Here is a 20,324-nt window from a genome sequence, read left to right as displayed (position 1 = left end):
TAGTTCAAAGACAATGGTGCACAAACACACATCGGTATGACCACAAGGAGATGACGCTGCATTCTTACATTAATTACATTTTATTTTACTCAATTACACAGTTATCAACACACAACAAATCAGTACAGAGGCACGTTCAATTCACATTGAAACAAACAAAAACATTGCAACAACACTGGTGAGGTCTCTGGTTGTCCACAAGAATTCTTCTACAGTTTTGTAACATTCACATAAATCATGAGACTGGTGAAGCCTGGCACACAGCTTTCTTTGTGGCCACATAAATTGTGGGAAAATTGATCATTTTCAGTTAAAAGTATCTTTCAACAAGAATAGCAGAAAAAATCTAAATCCAAAATCCAGATTGTCTAAAAAGTTACTCTGTTGGATACAAACACGACAATCTGGAAGGTCAATTTTCTTTTTCTCTTTTTTTTTAAGGTGAGAATTATTTGCAGTTTCCATTATATGAAATGGTTTTGTTGAAATACAAAGAAAGTCAGTGAGTAATAGATGGCACAACATGTTGAACATTAGGCATGTAATGATCTTTAAAAAGCTATTCTAAACAGAGAAATGAAACAATCTTAAATAACAGGACCTAATATCTTAATTGTGAAAAAACATGTGAAAAAAACAATATGAAAGCTTTCAGTTATTAAAACTAATTCCTGTCATGTATTGCTGATACTGGGATTAGTGCATTTATGTTAACAATGTCAAGACAAAAGACCTTAAAAAAAACAGTGAATATTTCATCTTTTTGTAGCCAGGAATGCACTATGGTTAATGTTTCCTGGGGCTTTTGGCAAAAAAATGCTCTAATCTGCAGAACTAATTAGGGAAAGAAAAAAAAAACATTTTGTAATTTTAAAATTACATTCAATATTTATTGTGGCTTATATTTAAAACCTTTTGCGAAAATACCCCATATTTTCCACCAGATGAGAGAGAATATTTCCTGGGAACAGCAAATGGCAGCGACTGCCAGGAATGACTCATGAAATGGTCCCATTTGCAACATTAAGCCGACTGCTGTTTCCTTTTTTCGCTACCATGTCAAAACATTACAGAAAAATCAAAAACTATAATGTTCTCATACCCTTTCGTTTTCACAATTAATACACCTATACATAAATAAAGCTCTGATCTACAGTATGTTCTCAATATTATAGGCATTATTGCACTACATGTTCATCCTGTGTAGCAAGCCTCATGATTCTCAAGTGGCACGATGGAGAGAGCTGCACAGAGACACGACAGTATGTGATACAGACACACACATGCCTGGATGATACAATGATGTAATATTTCGGAGTAAGTCACAGTAACTTTACCGCTGAAGCCATGAGAGTAGTAGTGGCGGTGGTGGTGATGAATGCTTGAATAATCCGCTTTAACTCTCTCACCTGTATATCGGATTTATTATCGACTGCTGATCAACTGATGGAGCTTCACAGTTTTGCAGGTTTTCTTACTCTATTCACAGAACTGCAGCACTAACAGGTTGAAATTCTCCCTTTCTATATTTGCCATTTACAGCTATATTAATAGTAACATCTTCCCTATATTATGCCACTGCTTTGTGGCTTTGTGGGGATTGACGGGTGAGGGTGATGAGACACTGGGGACAGAAGGGTTGGCACTGTGTGGTTTAGTCCATCCGATTACATGGACATGTGTTCTGGGAGCACATAGGAGATGTCATCCCAGGGGTGGCGATACAGACCCTGCTTCAGCCTCTTCTGGTCTAGGTAGTGTCCTGAGGAGATAGAAAATGGAAGGATTGATTGGCGTGCAAGGTAGATGTCTTTGCTATCTTGCATACTGTATCACAGCAGATACGACTCACCGATGAATCCCATGCTGCGTCCCAAGACGAAGATGCCGTTCAGAGCTCCGATTTCCACAAACTCATCAGCTTCATCCCTGCGGTGAGCAATGATAGAGAAGAATTCATGAATTGACAATAAGAGAAACGAGGTGTAAACTGTAGAAAAAGACATTGTGAAGTGTTTATCGGCTTACCGTGTAAATCCACCACAAGTTCTGAGCAGGTCCACAAAGGCCACACCGATGAAGCCGTCCACGTTCAGGATCAAGTTGGGTTTCTAATACGACAAAACCAACACAGAGAGGGGGAAAAAAAAGGATTGTGGAATTTAAAAACGGAGTGTGTCAACTATTTAGTAAAGGCTGCGAAAGAGAATATGAAGTAATAAGTCTTACTTTGGAGGTGGTGATCTTCTCTACATCTAGAGCGTAGTCCAGCAGCTGGGTGGAGGGGAAGTGCTGCTTCACAAAGTCCTTCAAGATCTGGACTCTCATGTCGGGATTGTTAATCTGAGGTGATAAAGAAAATTCCTTTTTATTCAAAATCTTCCTCCTCTAATACATTTTCTCAAGAAATAACAGTTTGTTTTTGTTTAGGTGTCAATTTTATTTCTTTTTCCAGTACTAGTCTTTTACATGACTTTAATGGTCCCAATATTTGCAGTGTAGTACAGTGCTGTTCCCTGTGTTTTTCCCAGCATCTGTGGGTGACATTACTGTCTTTCAGAGGCAGTAGGGCCTCAATTTTAAAGCTACTTACTTATATCATATAAAACTATGCGACTTAAGGAATCCATTGGTCCCAACCATGTCATGCTAGCTTGTCAGGAAGGGGGCTAAAAAACACTCCAAAGTTAGGTTAAATTTTGGTGAGGGAAAAACTGGCAAGGCCATTTTTAAGAAGGTGTCCCTGACCTCTCACTTCAAGATATCTGAATGAAAATGGGTTCTATGGGTACCCACGAGTCTCCCCTTTACAGACATGCCCACTTTATGCTAATCCCATGCAGGTTTGAGCAAAAATCATGCAGTATTTTTTGAATGCAGTATAAAAGTGTTATTTTCCCCTATTCTAAAAATGGTGTACGTGAATATTTCTGCATACTGGGGTCCCTAAACAGTCTTGGAATTGCATGAACTGGAAAGCTGAGGCTCTTGTGGATTCAATGAGCCCAATTGTATTCACGTGTGATGATGTAAGTCCCCATGGTAGCCATTTCATTGCAATGAGACCATTTTTTGAAACGTGACCTCACTGTTTAAAATGACCTATTGTGACCTGATTGAATAATCACAGCCTCATGAAACTTTACAATCACAAACTAGAGACCTCAGGCATTCAGAGGATTATGGCTTTCCTTGGTAGGAAGAGGTTAATAGTAGTGCTGAACTCTAATTTGACAATCATTCTGCTGTGGATGCACAAATGCTAAGGAGCTGTGGTACTCACAGACTTGACTCTGTGTCCAATACCCATGATCAGCCTGCCATCCTTTTTCATCTTGTTGACAAACTCCATTGGCAGCATGCCACTGTCAAATGCCTTGCTAAACTGCTTTGCTGCAGCATCCAGAGCACCACCGAAGCGGTCACCCTGAAAAAAAAAAAAATCACAAAAAGAAAGACGGGATTTACTCATGGGATTTACTTTTACTGTCAGTAAATACAGTAAATGAATTCTTGTGTCTTACGATGGTGAGGAGGCCAGATGTGAGGCTGGAGATGAGATCTTTGCCAGCTCGGGCACAAACAATAGTGTTGTGGGCACCAGAAACAGCAGGACCGTGATCAGCAGTCACCATCAGGCACATCTCAATGAACTGACAGGCATACCTGGGCAACCTGCACACACACACACACACAAACACACACACACACATGTGGGAAACAAGGCATTATGGTTATGGAATTCCTGAATTTCTCAAGAATTTGTTTATCACAACTGGGTTGACTGGCTGACCTCCTCTGGAACCAAAGTAGCCCCAGAGTTCCTCCCAGGCCTATTTCAGACTTGAAGACCTCAGTGATGGGCATGCCTGCATAGATGAGCTCCTGACCCCTCTCATCACAGATACTGGTCATGAAGGAAGCTGGTTTACGGATCAGACCCAACTCCTGCAGAGCAAACACACACAAGAAGGAAAAAGTCACTCAACCTGTTGTGTTTTATCTGTATCAATTTAAAACCATATTTTACATTAGTATATAAACAGTTAATACATGGTTTATAGCAAATTATAATGTAGTTGTAAGCAGATATGTGTTTATTAATGTATTTGTCAATAACTGTGGATATCCATAACTGGCTGCTGGTATACAATGCGCTCAACTCACGATAATATCATGAAAACTGGGTGCTGGATCCTTAAAGTAGTGAATAATGAAAAAGAAAGACTAGGACAGCACTCCAAATTTACTTATTTAATTGCCACACAGACACCCTTCTTCAGCGTGTGCACCGACAATTTCACAATCAAAAGACGTAGTTATAGTTGTCAACAACTGGCACAATAGGTCCATCCCAGCAGGGGGAGCCACAAACACATGATGTAGTTTACTCACATTCAACAATTCATAGAAAATAATAAATAAAAAGGAAAAAAACTAATTACATTCAGTTCATAAGAAACAAGCAAATGAAATCTCCTCATTCATCCCATTGAGAATGAGGGTGTTAAGGGAGTGTATCCAATGCGCCTCCCTCTGAAGAAGGATTTTGTCCCTGTTGCCACCTCTAAGCATATAAGCATATTCACCGTCTCTGGTTTCAGGTTCTCAAATCTGAGATTTGCTGTTTTTCCTTGTCTTACATTATAGTAAATTGAATATCTTTGCACTTTGGACTGATTGTGGACCAAAATAAGACTTTACTGAGGTCATCTCGGCCTTATTTTTCACATTTTTAATAATGTTTTTTACACCAAATTTGTCAATTAAGTGAGGAAATAATCCTAAAATTAATCTATAAACTCTTCTGTACATCAATAAACAAAAATGTCCTTGTAGCTTATTATAACTACATTATAGGGTGTTATAAACCATTTGTCAAATGTTTGATACCAAACAGTGGGATTTAAAGTAAAGCATTACCGGTGTGTTGGCATACTCACTCTTGCCCAGGAGTAATCCATTGGCACAGTGGGAGGAGGCACCTCTTCAGCTGGTTCGATGACTCCTTTGGTAACAAGTTCGTCATATACAGATCTACATGGATGAAAAAAATACAAAAAGATGAGATGAGATCAAGCATTATTACAAAAGAACACTAACAAACCCGTCTGAAAATGATATCCTAAGGAATATTACACTCAAGTAATTTATTAGCATGAATTGAAGGAATGAATGTGACTGACTTGATGACTTCTCCCAGCTCATCAAAGCTCTTGGGTACGAAGGCACCGGCCTCTTTCAGCGCCTTGTTTTTAGCCACTGCTGTCTCAGAGGCCTGGTTGGCACAAGCTCCTGCATGGCCAAACTGGACCTGAGGGAAAAAAAAGGTGCGACATGGGTCATTCTCATTCTGTAGCTGCTCAACGATGCCTGAAATGAACCAGACTGCACATCTGCCCTCTCACCTCTGAGGAAAACATGGTGGCACAGGTGCCAATACACCAGCACACCACTGGCTTTGTGATCCTGCCCTGTTTAATCCCCTGGCAGATCTTGTACTCCTCTGTGCCTCCAATCTGTAGAGAGTAGAGACAAACACAAGATATAGCAATGCAAATCAGTAACTGATTAAAGCTGCAGGCACCAGTGTGTGTGTGTGTGTGTAGATTTATTCCTCACCTCTCCCAGTACAACAATCATCTTCACTCCAGGAGTGTCTTGGTAACGCAGCACATGGTCGGTAAACACAGAGCCTGGGTATCTGCAGAATTACACACCAATTACACACCAATTCAAACCCACACGTTCACATACTGCAGATAAGACGGTCACATACCTGTCCCCACCGATGGCCACACCTTCAAAAACGCCATCAGTGGTGCGGGATATGATGTTATTGAGTTCATTGGACATGCCGCCCGAGCGGGACACATAGGCCACGCTGCCAGGACGATAGAGTTTGGAGGCGAGGATGTTATCGAGCATGCCGCCTGTGTTCCCGATCTTGAAACAGCCTGGTTTGATTCCTCCAACCTGGAAAAAAAAACAAAAACAGAGATTTGTTGGTTTGCTCAGATATAAAAACAAAAAAATTCCTGAGCAATCTCGGAAGAAATGAGTCAAGACTAACAGTTGCGGGTCCAATGATTGTGACACCCTTCTCATCCGCTGCCTTGATGATCTTCCTGGTGTGGGCTTCAGGGATGCCCTCGGCGATGATGGCAATGGTGTGAATCTGAAAGCAAATGAACAGAAAGGCTTAACTTTTAGAGCCTTTATTTATTTTATAGCTCACAGATGGCGCAGGTGGGGATTTTACCTGTGAGTACTGCATGGTCTCCATGGTGCTGTCAAAGGCTGAACGCAGAGAGGCAAAGCTGATGAGCACGTCCACATCTGGGTGTTTCTTCATGGCATCACTCATGTTCTTATATACAGGGAGGAGGATCTCTTTATGGCCCCAGTAGAACTTCTGTTTGTGGTCTCCACTGGAAGGCAGCAATGTAGAAAAGCAATTGTCACACAGTGGAAGGACTTTACTTATAAGGAGATTCTTAAATGTGCAATTAAGAGTCATTATACTGACAGCAGACCAAGTAAACCAAAAGATAGAGCACTCTTACGTGAAGGGGTAGACCATGGCTGCGACAGATGGCTCGTCTCTGGAGCAGACATAGTCAAAGTCCAGCATGCCCTGCACTGCCCGGGTCTGCATGCCCCACACTATGGACTTGGTGTGTTTGCTGAAGAGGGTAGTTGCCTTGGCTACAAGGAAAGGAAAGCTGTTACAACTGAAAACAAGGTCACTAAAATGGATGTGATCTTCTTCTACTTCTGATACACGCATATACAATAGTCCAATTGTAGAATAATTCACAGTGCCAAAATGTGACAGGTGCACATGAACATAAGTGACAATGTAAGAAGGTTTAACAGAGAAGCCATTCATGCCATCAGTAAGTATAACACTGCTTTGATGCATAATCTCAACACTACTATAGAAATGTTGTTTTGAAGATGGAATAGATTAGATATATTTTTATCTGATCATATAACACTGTCAACTTCCATTTTATTGAGTTAGGGTTGCAGGATCATCTTACTGTCCAAAGAGGGAGCTATAATACCAAATAACTCGACCATACACGATAACAACACGTCTAATCCCCCTGTTATGCTACCCAGCAGCGGGAACCGTGTCTGAAAACACTTCAAAGCCTCAGTATTCACAGCGCAAAAGATTTCCCAGAGCCAGAGTGTGTGTGTGTTTTCTCACCAATAGGAGCTCCAGTTTTGGCCTTCTTAGCTGGTGAGCTTTCGACTTTGGCTCTGGTTTCAGAGAAAGAAGCAGTTCTGCTGGATGCTGGGGTCTGGAAATCACACACACAAAAAAAAAAGATTCAGCAATTTCTTATTCTGCTACACACATTTTTAAAAATGTGTGTGTGTTAACAAGGACAGCTCTGTTGAGAATTGAGCTGCTTTAACTGTAAAGACTGCCAAAACAGTGATCCGCTTGGGTTATTTTATAAGACATCACTTGCACACAAGACACACTGTGAGTCTTGGTGTTCCTGGTGTCAACTTACTGGTTTTAGAGCTGTAAATTTTGCTGTGAAGTTTTGCATTACACTGTCTTATATAGCACGTGTAATAGTCAAGTTCTCCTTGTGGTTTTTCTATTATATACCTGCCTCTACATTTGAAGTAAACAGGCAGATACACGTGTATGTGCAAGTCCAGGCGCACACACACTCACTTTGCTGACAGTCTACACACTGCACATTTTTAATGGACGCCTCGGGGCAGTCACAGAGCGTTCCTGACTGTGGTCTCACAACTATTTGAGTGAGAGCAGTCAATAATACCCTGAAATGCTTTCATACAAAAGAGCCACTGGGCTTCTCATAACCTAACTGCATGGCCTGCTTCACTAAAAGGACACGACAGCAATGACTCAAACAGAGGCTGTGGCATGCAAGTCTTCTGCTCACTCTGCCGCTAAACTGCAGCACCACTATTGGCGGGTCTGATGATGTAAATTCACTGCACAGGGAGCCGACGCCACATCATGACAGCCTATTTGTCTGCGCGGAGCCAGTATGTGTCATACCGATGTGCTGCCGCTGGAGTTGAGGAGAAAGTTGGCAGTGTGGGCGGCAACAGGAGGCTGGTTGGGGATTGGCCGGTGGCCCAGTGCCATGCCAACAATGGCAGTCATGTGAGTTTCTGTGCCAAAGACGTGAATGGGGATCCCAGTTGTCTTGCCTGAGGGGAGAGTGAAGAGAATCAAGTGTGGTGCACGGTGCATGAAAATCAGCAGGTGATTGCAGACAAAAATGCACTCAAGACATAATTCAGTGTAAAGCCTGAACATACCAACTTCTCCCATCACTCGGAGACCTTCCTGGTAGTTGGGGCCTCCACGGCGGACAAAAATGGTAACCTCATGCTCCTTTAGTGGCACCTGGTAGTCTCTAATAGCTCGAACAATTCCCTAGCAAAGAAAAGGAAAAGCTCAGTGAATAACTTTGATATTTAGTGAATATTTATTGAGCCTACTACCGAAAAGCATGTGATACTATACCTTAAATGTTGCTGCAACGTTTGTGAAGTTTGCAATGCTCCCCCCGATGATCAAAACCTTTCCTGGAAAACATAGTTATAATAGGAACATTATTTTAGAATTAAAAAAAGACTATTTTCAGTACACACAGAGGGTTTTCACAAAGTTTTCCTACCATCAGGGTGCTTCTCTCTGGTCATCAGAGACAGGATGGTCTTGGCATAGTCATAGGTCTGCTGTTCGCTCGGTGCTCCTGAATACTCCCCATAGTTGGCCAGTTCGTCCACCCCACCCAGGTCACAGATAGTGTCACTAGGAGAGGTTTATATTGGTCAGCCACAGAGAGGAAAAAGTGATACCAACAGCAGCTGTTTATCTCCTATGCTGGGACACTAAAGGATTGGTGGTAGCATCGCTTTACAGCTCCAACAATGAACATCATTGCAAGAAAAATTAAGATTATTCAGAACCTGAACACTTGATGCACTTTCTCTAAATGCACTGTAAACAGATACGACTTAATAGTGCACGGAGGGAATAATTAGTCACAGCTGATGTGTCTGCTTGTCACGCTTTACACCCCTGACAGACGGTGGACACGTCTCTCATTCCTCCAGACTCTCGCTAAAATGGCAACATCTAAGAATCCAATTTAGCAGCAGGCAGCTGAACGGGCAGAGTCTGAGCTGCTGCAGTATCAGCCTCACTGCTGCATCACTGGCATAAAGCTAAACCTAATTATGTGTAGTGTAATCAAAACAATGATGATAAAGCCAAGAGACAATTTAAGCAACCAGAAGAAACATTCGATTTGATTATTTCAGATATACGGCTGCTGTTGTCTTATTTATCCAGGTTTTGTTTTATGTAGTTTGGCTCTGATATGTGACTGCGTACCTGTACACCACTGATGCACCTCCTCCTGCCACCATGGTCCAGATTCTGCCCCGTGGGTTGAGCAGGGTCAGTTTGAGGCTGGCACCACTCTTGGCATCCAGATCGGCGATGTAGGCCTCCTGAAAAAGACGAGGAAAAAGGTCGATGAAGAGGTGAGAGAGCAGTTAAGAGGCAGGGGGTGGAGTGTGTGTGATTAGAGCATTAATCAGAGCAGGACCTATACAAGCACCACTTCATGTGGCTGCAATTCATTGTCTGTACCTGAATTTATTTTAAAGCACTGGTTATTGGAAATATTGTATTAACAGTGATAGTGGATGTGATGCGCATGAGTGGTTGTTTGTTTAAGTCAGGGCCACAGCTGGTGGCTGGGTGTAAAAAGCTTCCAATCAAAGGCACCCGCTGTCCCTCTTCTCCACTCTAGACTCACAGCAGCCCAATTAGACCTGTCCTTCTGGTATACAGACATTCTGTCTCAAACGAGCCCCTACAGGCACCAGATAAAAATAGAAAAAGTCCCAAGTATACAAACACTGAACAGCCAGAGTTTCTTTATTTTCATATTTTGAGCTCTGTCATGCAGGTGATTTAATGCGTCAGATACTTACCAGCTCTATTTAGTCCAGTAGTATACGAGGCAAGGCAAGTTAGACTTTTAGTTTTTGAATCTTAGGAGAGTCTTAGGAGTGCTCTTTTAGTCATATTTATTTCTTTAGTTTTAAAGAGTTTTAGTTTTTTGTTATTTGTAAATCTAAGTTGCCCAATTTGTGCATTAAATAACTTTAACAGTATATCATAAAGAACAAGACAACACAATATAGAAATTTACAGTTGAGCTATAACATTGAGATTTTCTACTGTAAATGTAGTGATACTCTAATTTAAAATGATTGAAAACAGTCCTAAGTGGCCTCTAAGGTTTGTTATTGTACATCCTACTTTTTCCCTCTTTGGAGGACAACACCAGCTATTAGATGCTGACAGATTGAAATCTGACGCTTTGCTAGCTTCATCTCCTGAGTCCTCCCCCTCACCTCAGGATAAGCCTCCCTGCCGAAGGGTGGAGGGAACTCCACGTTGCCCCACTTGGCCTTGCAGATGTAGTCAGCCGTGGCATCAATCTTGGCTGCCATGTCCAACACGTAAACTCCATCTTTTGTTACCACTGAGAGAAGGGAAAAAAGGCGTGTTAGGATCTATACTTCAAAAGAAACCACACACACACCTGCTGAGATTCACAATGTTAGCAGAGGGTCTGAGCTTTAAATAGGTAATGGGAAAAAGAAAAGGGACCATGCGTGGTCACAGGTGACCCACAGCTTTCATGCTGTCTCTGCAGGAGGTGGTTGGCATGGGGAAGTGAAGACGGGGAGGAGGTGGTACAGTAGGACATCAAAGCAGGGAGAGCAAGTCTCAGCAGCCCCAACCACATCCACAGGAACAGCTGCCAGAGGGCATGTACTGGTGTCTAATTACTCTATTATAAACACACACACTGCCTTCATCAAACAGCTAGTGCATGCATTATTCACTTATTTCCTCCCTCAGTGTTAAAAATGTGGCAGAATCAACTTCCGCCTCTGGGTTCAAGACGCTGGTTTATAATGCATCGATGTTTTCCTCCCCAGTTTCCTTTTGATGTTTCCGTTCCGATCTCATAATCTGATAACATATTTATGACTGTGCTGCAATTAAGCAAATTCACCATCATGATTGCTTGTTGCACATCTTGTAATGAAGAATTTAAGAAGAAAAAGAAAAACCTACCCAGTGGGTTGATCTCCAGGTATGTAAAGAACAGATCTTCGTACAGGTTAAAGAGTCCAACGATGAAGCTGGCCAGGACCCTGCAGAGTGATGACATTTAACAATTCAAACTGACATCTTAGGATCTGTTGCTTCAGCACCACAATTAACTGGGAATGTCTGGTTACTGGTATTACATTACCAGCAGTTATAAACCCCACAGTACAAACATCTTATCTGCATATACAGTTTGCTTCTAGAGCTCATCTGCACTTTTTTATTTTCTTCTATCCATATATTTCAATTTTCTTGATTCTTATCTGTATGTTTTTACATTGCTTTTATGTTTTATGTGATTAATGGCTGGCTGCACACACAGTTTTCCTTGAAATAATAAAGTTAAAGTTGAAGTCAAAAGCTGTTCTTAAATCATTATATGACAGAACATGACAAATATGCAGTTTAGGTTATGCAATACCATTTCTCTCTATGACTTATGAACCTTATGAATTGTGGTTAAAAAAAAAAAGCACAATAAAAAACAGCACGGCTGTAATCATTCCCATATTATCCAGATCATGACAAACTACAGGCAATATCAATGACGGATTGTCAAGGCAGAGCTGGACGGGAAACATCCACCTGTAAATTAGCTTCGGAGAGCCCTGCTGCAGAGAAGGTCAAATCTAATTTGTTTCCTCCTTCACCTGTCAAAACAGAGCAGTGAAGAGTAAGGAGTTGCTGGAAGGAGGAGGAGGAGGGAGGCAGTATTTTCTCTCCTCTCCCCTGCCTGTCAGTTGTGCGGGCGGCTCGGAGCCTTTGTAACCACGTCAGCCTTTTGTCAGGACTCTAGCTGGCCCGTGGGAGAGACCCCTAAGTGACTCAGCTTCCCATGTCTGCTTCTGATGGAAGGGCAGGAAAACTAGCCAAGTGCTGCTTTTGTTTTCAACCCGCAGCGTGAGGAGAGAGGCACACGGGGTGAGGAGGCGAGCCGGGGGAGGGGGTTGGCAGAGAGATGTCCGGGGCGCCTTACTCAATGTCAGCCAAGACAGTGAGCTCAGGCCAGAACGTGCCATCATAAGAGCATCGCTGGAAAAGATGGATAGGAGGGGTCGTCGAGGGTGAGCCGCCGTATCACACCCATCAAAATAAACGGACGTGCTCTGAATGTGGCTGTGGTTTAAAAAAAAGCTGTGGGGTGACATCTGATCGAAAAAAAAGGGGAAGCAGCAGAGGAGGGTGTTTGTCATTTGTCTAATGGAAACCAGCCACCCATCTCCTCCTCTTCCTGCTGCTGCTGCTCCTACTTTTACTGCAATATCATTTATGTGCCTCTTTTGTTTTCCACTGCCAGTCAGGAGTTTCATTATGTAATGGAAAATCTCTACTTTTTTAGTCTCATTTAGTAGCATGGACTCTTCATCATTAATAGAGCACTCCCGATGACTTTGCCCCATCCAACTCACTCTTTCTTGTCGTTCGGGGCTTGGGTCAGCAGCACTTTCTTCACGGAGTCTTCGCTGATCTTTTCATCCACCCCGACCAGCATCTTCTTCGCCTTGGCGTCCACGTCTCCTACATCAACCCCTCCCTCATGGTGAAACAGCACATAGTCTCCCTCCCTGGTGGCATAGATGCACAAGTAGAACTCCTCCTCCTGGATAACGGAGCAATAAAGCATATCAGTGAATAAATGAATAAAACTATCTAGTCTATCTATAACATCTAGTTTGAGTCATTGTCTACGTGTAATGAGTGATTCACCTGTTTATGGGGGACAAACGGCTCGATGAGGAAGTTCTTGAGAATGCCCTTGGCTTTTCCAACCTGAGGATAATCCACAAGATGATTGTCTTAAGGAGATGACAAATCAAATGCTCAATGAATAAAAAGATACCAATAAGAGCGTAACAAAATAAAAGACGAGGACAAAATGGATAAAAGGAGACAGGTTCATAAGAAGGAAAAAAAAGAAAATGTCATATATTACTGTAGGCAAAGAACTGCTAACACAGCCACAGCTCGTTTGTTGAGGCTGTCATCATTCCTGTGTTAAAGGCCAACAGGCACAAAGTAACCAGGGACTGTCTGAGAGCAGCCAGCCGGAGAGAACAGAGGAAAATAAATAAATAAAAAGGGAGAGAGAGAGAGAGAGAGGGAGTTGCCATTTTGAAAAGGTGGTGGAAAAAAAAAAGAAAGCCTATCTGACTGAAAAAAGCCACAGGGGGCTCAGACCAATTCAGATACATAAACTGACACTTCCATCAAAGAGCGAGAGAGAGAGAGAGAGAGAGAGAGAGAGAGAGGCATTAATGTTGTGAATGCAATTTGTATGTGAATGACTCAATTTAAGCCAATTGTAGTGACATGATTGCACCAAATATGAAACGGTCTCTTAATAAAAAGTGGAGCGATGCGGACGACTGTGGCAGAGAAGGGAGGTGAGAAAGCTGCGGGTATGAGGAAGTGATAAGACGTGTTAAAAGTGACAGGAAATGTTTGACTTTATCTGCTGTCGCTTGTCTCTGACTTGTTCCCCCAAACAAATGGTGCTACCCTGATGATTTCTCTGCAACAAGAGGATATCAAGTACAACATAGATGACCGATATATTCTACTTTAAAGCCCCTTACACATTTGTAAGGCACCAGATTTAAAAATATATAAGTTCACATACTTATATTTATCTGTGTAATTACTTAAACTCCACTAAATTACATTTTAGTGAACAAGTAAAGATAATATAACCTAACAAGCTGAAACAGTGTAGCTGCAGCTTTATTTATCTTTATTTACAGCCACCGGCAGCTGCAGACAGTTTCATCTCATCTGTGAAGAGATACATCTACTCGCATCTAAGCGCTGCAACACACACCGACACTCTTCTTCGATGCTTTATGAACCTTCATAGTCTCTCCATAACTTCTCGGTTTATGAGGCAAAGCGACGGCGTCTCGGTGGCGCAGTGATAGATCTTTTGCGCCGTGGTGATGCTGACTGGAAAGATGGACCGACTGTTTATTCAGTAAGTGCGCTCGCTTCAGCTTACTGGACTGATTTACTACCAGCGGACTGATACTCAAGCAGTGTGGGCAGCTGCAAACCACACAGCACATATGTACAAAATGCACCGATGCAAAACAGGGGAGGGGGGGTGAAGGAAAGGGCAACAGGAGGAGGGTCTGAATAAAGCGACGGGATAATATTGATTGAAGGAGTGCACGCTCTCAAACAGAAGGGTGGGTGGATGTAATTGGACAGCAGAGAAAAGGGAGAGGGCGGATGACGTACTGCCGTCTCTCTCATGAGGCGGGGTTTCAGCCACTCTTTGACGCCGTTCAGGTCCAGGTTGATGCCGACCAGGCCCAGCTTCCCTCGTCTCTTGATCAGCTGATCCGGCTTCACCACCAGCCTCTGCAGGGAGAAGACAAAGTAGTATGTTAGCAGGACCGACGGACACCTTCACTCAGCCTCTTTTCATTCTCAAAAGCTGAGCGCAGTGTGTTTATTTTATTCAGAGCACCTGCAATCTGACTGAAATACATATTTAAAGGATGTAAATATAAAATAATATTTAAAATAAAGGATAAAAATATAAACGCTGGATGTGTTTCTAGACATGATGTCACAAGCCAGAATATTAATGTGTTGAAAGCAACAAACTGAAGGTTGTAATTAATTAAAACTGTTATTAAAATGTCAAATTCCATCACTGACATTCAACATCTGTTCACCGCTCGTGATTCATTTTCTTTAACTTCAGACATAATCTCTGTTTCAGCGCAAACAAAACATTTTGAAGTCGAATCCAACGCAGAAATGTTTCATAATTACATTTGAAAAGTTACCATCAGCAAATACCAGACCTACGATACACACATCACAAGAAAGTTGAGCTGAACGTTATTTAAAAACGAATCCCTCATGCGTCATTGTTCCCATCTGACGCAAAAGTACATCCAACCCCCCCCCCCCGCCGCCGCCGCCGCCACCGACGGAGCCCGGCTTCATCTCACTTAGGAGTCAGATAAAGTGAATGACTTATGACAGTGGAGCCATTAGTATCTGGGCGTTCGCCAGTGAGCAGAGGATGAGAGGGCCGAGGGTGAAAGTTAATGCAATTTTCTAATCAATTCTACCGCAGCACATATCTCCGTGTATCTGCTCTCAGCCTCCACCTTCCTTCCTTCCTCCCAGATAAAAACCTTCGGCTATGAGTCACAGCATAATTAAATTTATTTCTGTTACACCCTGTCTACCTGCGCCTGCTTTGCTATGAAGAGCAGTAAAATGCGATGAGTAAGAAACGGGAGGACTGCGAGGATTCCTGATTCCTACCCTAGTTGACTCCTGACCTCCTTGAGGACAGGAAGGGAGAGTGAGAATTTCTCGTTTGTCAATTAAGAGCAGAAGAGAGCGGAGTATTTTTATCTTCTTTGCTTCATTTCCACTAAAAATGTAACAGAGCTACTGGATTTCTATCTCTCTGCTGTCTCTGTGATGTCAGCTAACAAGCGCCGAGAGACCACTCTGCTGCCAGCCTAAGTAATTGTCCTCCATAAAGAGGAGATCATTTTCCACCAGCTTAAGAGAGGCTGCGCTTTAGACATTTATAGCTTTACACAGTAAATTTGTGGCTGTTCACGTAGCTAAAGAAAAATCATATATTTTTTGGCACAACCGCTTCTCAGAGATCGTCTTCTACCGCCTCACCTGTGTGAGCAGCCACGGGTGCTCTTGAGCCAGTCGGTCAAAGTCGGTCTGGGCGGTCACGTTGGCGTAGTGGAATCTGTTCTGGACAGCCGCCGAGGTGCAGATGTACTTGTACAGGAACTCCTTTCCCGTCTGCTCGGAGATGGCTTTAGCCGACATGACTGCTTAGGCGTAGACTGGCCTAAAAGAGAGAGATATGCGGACGAGCGGTGAGGAGGTGGAGAGCAGATTTAGAGATGTGGAGAGGAATATGAATGCAGAAAAGCAGACACAGGTGATGGACAGAGACGAGGTTAAAGGGCAACGTGGTTTTACTGCTCTGAATTCATAACAGATCTTGATCTTGATGAATGAGGAAACAAAAAAGAAAACATTTCAGCTTCCTGCTGCTGTCAGAGCTGTCAAGAAAAGGTCTGACAGCTTTGTAATTTGTATTTACCACGGACCGAATCAAAAACTGAAGAAAAACTACCGAGCGTAATGCAATTTAACTGCATAGAATTAAGAGAGATGGCTATAAAATCTAATTACACACACTTACTGCAGATTCAGGCTTTCTGTCTTTTTGCACAGTCACACTTTCTGAACCCAGCAAGACAGCAGACAGTGAAGCCAGTGAAGCTAAATCTATCCCAATCAGCCTCAGTTTATTTGACCTGCACACTAACGACATAATGGGCACTTATTTGCCTCTCTAACAATCAGATTCTTACCGGAGAGACAGCGGAGTGCGTGCAGAGTGAAGAGACTGGACTCAGCTAGCGACCGATTATTACCAGCAATGAAAAGCAGCACACACACACACACACACACACACACATGCAGTAATAATTATCTTTACTGATTATTTAAGAACCACTCCTTTCCTTAACTGGCAGAACGTGACGGAAGTAAAATAAGAAATTCAGTGACCTGTTCTCGCGTCTATAAATTTTATTGCTATAGGGAGAGGTTGTTGTGATCTTTACTCTTTACTCTGAGGTCATCGCCAACAGGATCAACAACACAAACAGCTGATTATTCACTCATGTCTCCCTGCAACGCCTTCACTCTGGAAGATCTACCGGCACAAGTATGAAGCCATAGTCATGTAAATAGAGCTTCAATGATTAGTCGATCAACAGAAAATTAATTGCCGCCTATGTTAATTGATCGATAAATCATTTTGAGTCATTTAAGAAGAAAGAATGTTTAAATTCTTTGGTTTCAGCTTCTTAAATGTGAATATTTTCCGGTTTCTTTACACTATGATAGTAAACTGAATATCTTTGGGTGGTGGACTGTTCGTCAGGACATTTTAGTTGCATCTTGGGTTTGGGGAAACAATGATCGACTTTTTTCACCATTTTCTGACGTTTTATCGTCCAAACGACTAATCGGTTAATTGAGAAAACAATCGATTGTTAGTTGCAGCCCTACGTGTAAATGAATCAACTGATACAGTATGAAGAGCCATGTGAATCAATTCAGAAATCAAACAAACCGTGATTAAAAAAAAGTCATTACAGCTATTTTCTGTTTTATTTTTACTGTTGAGGTTCCTTTATATCTCTAGAGGAGACACATAAGATTTAAAAAACGAAAATTGAATCAAGAAACATGAAAAACAACCACTTGCAACACTACGGTGTGGACAGTAGCACCGACTGAAGTCTTGGCTGTTGTTTGTCGTTCCCTTTTTGCACAAGAAAACACAACATCCAGCTCCATGCAGACAGCTGGCAGCTTATTGTGTCCTTGATCGGCGAGCGTGTAATGCACTTCTTGGAGAAACATGGATCTTGCTTAGATCTGAATTTACAGATAGATTCAAACTTAACTGCAGTAACTTCTTAACAGTTACAGCAAATCTTTGTCCCTTTAAGCTTTAATCTCAGATCAAACGAATACAGGAGTTTGGAGAAAGTTGGACAAGTTACATGTAAGCGTCCTGATGTATTTCTGTATGATATTTAATGAAACACTAAACCAACCACCGGACTGCAACAGATGCTGGATCCTGCTGTAGTCCTTAGAGGCAAATTAAATGTTATTACTGCTTCTTACTCCAAATTAAATAACAACAGTATTGAGAAATGTGGCTTATTAAGGCTGATATACCAGAGGCTTCACTAATTACCATCTCTTTTATGTCACGTAACCTTGCAGAGATGGAGTAACTGCTCTGCCCGTTTCCTCTGTGAGGTTCATTAAGCTGAAAGCCCTGATGTCGGCTCTAACAGGACTCCCGCCTCTGTACTGCGGACCTGGCAGCCATTTCTTAAGGGGATTAATGGGACTGTCATGGATCTTTTTCACTATTGATCAACACTGTCCCTGAGTCACCACAGAGCTGGTTTTCACGCCAGGCGAACGTGGTTCATCCAAAGCCCATCCAGGTTCCATATATCATCCACTTTCCATCCTGTCAGAGTTATTAAATATCACACTGCTCTACTACAGCAATAACACCGGTCCAGATGATGCACAATAACATTTGAAAACAGGGGATGATGGATGACTTGAGGGGGTGGGGGGGCACCACAAATCAACAAAAGTGTTCATTAAATCAGACAGTAAGGTAAAAAAAAAAAAAAAAAAGTCTAAAAAGATGGAAGATAAAGCCTAATATTCACTTTTAACGTTGCCTAAATTGACCCACTTACTTACAACACAGTGTGTGACTCACTTTACTAGAGAACAAGGATTCATTCATTTGCAAACCGGTCAGACAGCAATGCTTTTCTTGTTTCCTTTTTCTTCTTCTTCTTCTTCTTTTTTTTTTTTAAATGGCAAACATCCATATCTTTATTAAATGAAAAAGTCTTTACTCAAACTTCTTACTAAGCATGCAGCAGGAGAACAGGTTTAATGCGGTGGACTGAGCAGTTCAACTTGTATAATATCTTCTCATCTTTGTGTCAGAGAGAAACAGACACTGAGAAACAGACACAGTTAAAGGAAGCAGCAGAGTAAAAGTATAGATTCTAAAGATAATAAATACTCACCTTGTTTTTTGAATGTTTTTTCTTCCTTTAAGAGCTCTGGTAGGGTTTTGCGGTTGGATGAGAGACTTTTCTCGGTAGTCTTGCTCCACTCTCTCCGCCTGTGGGGACCAGTGGTGCCGAGGACTGGAGCTTCCTGTGAATTTTGTCTCCATCACCCATCTGCCGATAGGCTTGGCTGATGTTTCCTGGCCTCTGATTGGTCCATTCCACACCATGCTCTATTGCTGCCTTCAGGGATTGTGGGAATTATCGGTACGACGTGATGGGACACGAACAGACAATGGGGAAGTCTGATATATATATGTATATATATATATATATTCTTCAATATTAAGAGATTAGATTTAAACGGTGTGTGGTGCGTTAATTGATGTGTTTAAAATACGTAAAATGCATATTTATCATCATCATAATCATTATTATTATTATTATTATTATTATTATTAATAATAATAATAATAATAATAATAATAATAATAATAATAAAAATAATAATAATATTAATAATAATCATCATCATTATATCTTCAACTTTATCAGAAGACACAATTATATATATATAAAATATTATTATTGCTATGTTAGTTTCGAATTTTAATTTTAAAAAGTAAATTATTCTTATTGTTAGCTTGCGTAGCTGACACACTTTCAGAACAACTTCAAGATAAAATAAATGCACTTTTCCCGTTTTCATTGAAGCCTAAAGTAGCTTCACGCACCACCAAAAAAAAACGCCACCGAGAAATTGGCTTTGTTAATAAAAGTGCAATTTTGGTAATGGGTTTTGATTAAAAGTGCCTGGATTTTCTGGCAATTCCACTTAAGATGACTTAACAAAAATAAAACTCGAGATTTCAAAGAGCACCTGAAGGTCTCATAAATTTCTTCACAAAGCTCACACGTACCACTACAGGAGAAAACAGGGCAATTATCGGTCGCTGGCGTTGATTGGTTGACACTGTTCTTTATCTACACAGCAGCCAATGAGGAAATCATCTGATCACACAACCAGCACACACAGACTCTTGCACTGACAATATGGACTTCAGGGGTTAATAAATTGTGGTAGTGACATGTAGTTCATGGTCTTTCACCTGTCCTTGGCCTAAAACAGTAACAAGTAGTTTTTATTTTAATAGTTTTGAAGTTGCATGTGTAAAATAAGTTTAAGTAACTTGTGTTTGTATATTTTCATAAAGTGGGAGCAGCAGATTGTGTGGCAACAGTGGCTGTCCACCTGATCAAGCAAAAGTAATTATATCAAGCATTATAAATAACGAGCACAAATGCAATATTGCAGGATTTAAGAGAATTTATGAATGCAAAACAGAATAAGAGAAATGCAGAGACACTGTGATGCACCTTTGTGGTAGCTTATAGGTCACTGGAGTGTTGATATTACAGCTGAGCACTTACTCAATCACACTTATCAGCTTTTGGCAGTTGTAATGTCTAAATTTTGTACCATTTTG

The 20,324-nt window shown here is 41.6% G+C and overlaps 1 protein-coding gene across 2 annotated transcripts; it reads right to left on the bottom strand.

Annotated features, from left to right (window-relative positions):
* Positions 1-68: 68 nt before the first annotated feature.
* On the bottom strand, positions 69-19,053 carry aclya (ATP citrate lyase a). 2 transcript variants are annotated; one of them, XM_042393610.1, is made up of 28 exons: positions 18,852-19,053; positions 15,866-16,045; positions 14,444-14,566; positions 12,917-12,979; positions 12,619-12,809; positions 11,174-11,253; positions 10,441-10,571; positions 9,407-9,525; positions 8,685-8,821; positions 8,531-8,592; positions 8,323-8,440; positions 8,057-8,211; positions 7,220-7,313; positions 6,567-6,708; positions 6,263-6,431; positions 6,074-6,178; positions 5,780-5,976; positions 5,623-5,704; positions 5,409-5,519; positions 5,187-5,314; positions 4,944-5,037; positions 3,794-3,948; positions 3,525-3,675; positions 3,284-3,427; positions 2,230-2,343; positions 2,029-2,111; positions 1,853-1,929; positions 69-1,762 (listed from the first exon to the last, which is right to left on the bottom strand). In XM_042393610.1, the coding sequence occupies exons 2-28, from the start codon at positions 16,022-16,024 to the stop codon at positions 1,668-1,670; spliced, it is 3,279 nt and encodes a 1,092-aa protein (XP_042249544.1). In that variant the 5' UTR covers positions 16,025-16,045; positions 18,852-19,053; the 3' UTR covers positions 69-1,667. The 2 variants fall into 2 exon arrangements, with proteins under 2 accessions (XP_042249544.1, XP_042249545.1); XM_042393611.1 differs by having other exon boundaries at positions 15,866-16,041; positions 18,853-19,053.
* Between the last annotated feature and the right edge of the window lie 1,271 nt (positions 19,054-20,324).

This window comes from Thunnus maccoyii, chromosome 18, assembly GCF_910596095.1.
Source record: "Thunnus maccoyii chromosome 18, fThuMac1.1, whole genome shotgun sequence".
NCBI lineage: Eukaryota > Metazoa > Chordata > Actinopteri > Scombriformes > Scombridae > Thunnus > Thunnus maccoyii.
Note: the sequence above shows the minus strand (reverse complement) of the source record. Positions and strands in the feature narration are given on the sequence as shown.

What these genes read in the sequence shown, in the direction of transcription:
- aclya (XM_042393610.1), bottom strand. Translation starts at nt 16,024, where the DNA reads ATGTCGGCTAAAGCCATCTCCGAGCAGACGGGAAAGGAGTTCCTGTAC. An exon ending in CCGAGTGATGGGAGAAGTTG is followed by an intron (nt 8,212 to 8,322) that starts GTATGTTCAGGC and finishes CTCTCCCCTCAG; the next exon opens with GCAAGACAACTGGGATCCCC. An exon ending in GTGGCCATCGGTGGGGACAG is followed by an intron (nt 5,705 to 5,779) that starts GTATGTGACCGT and finishes GTAATTCTGCAG; the next exon opens with ATACCCAGGCTCTGTGTTTA.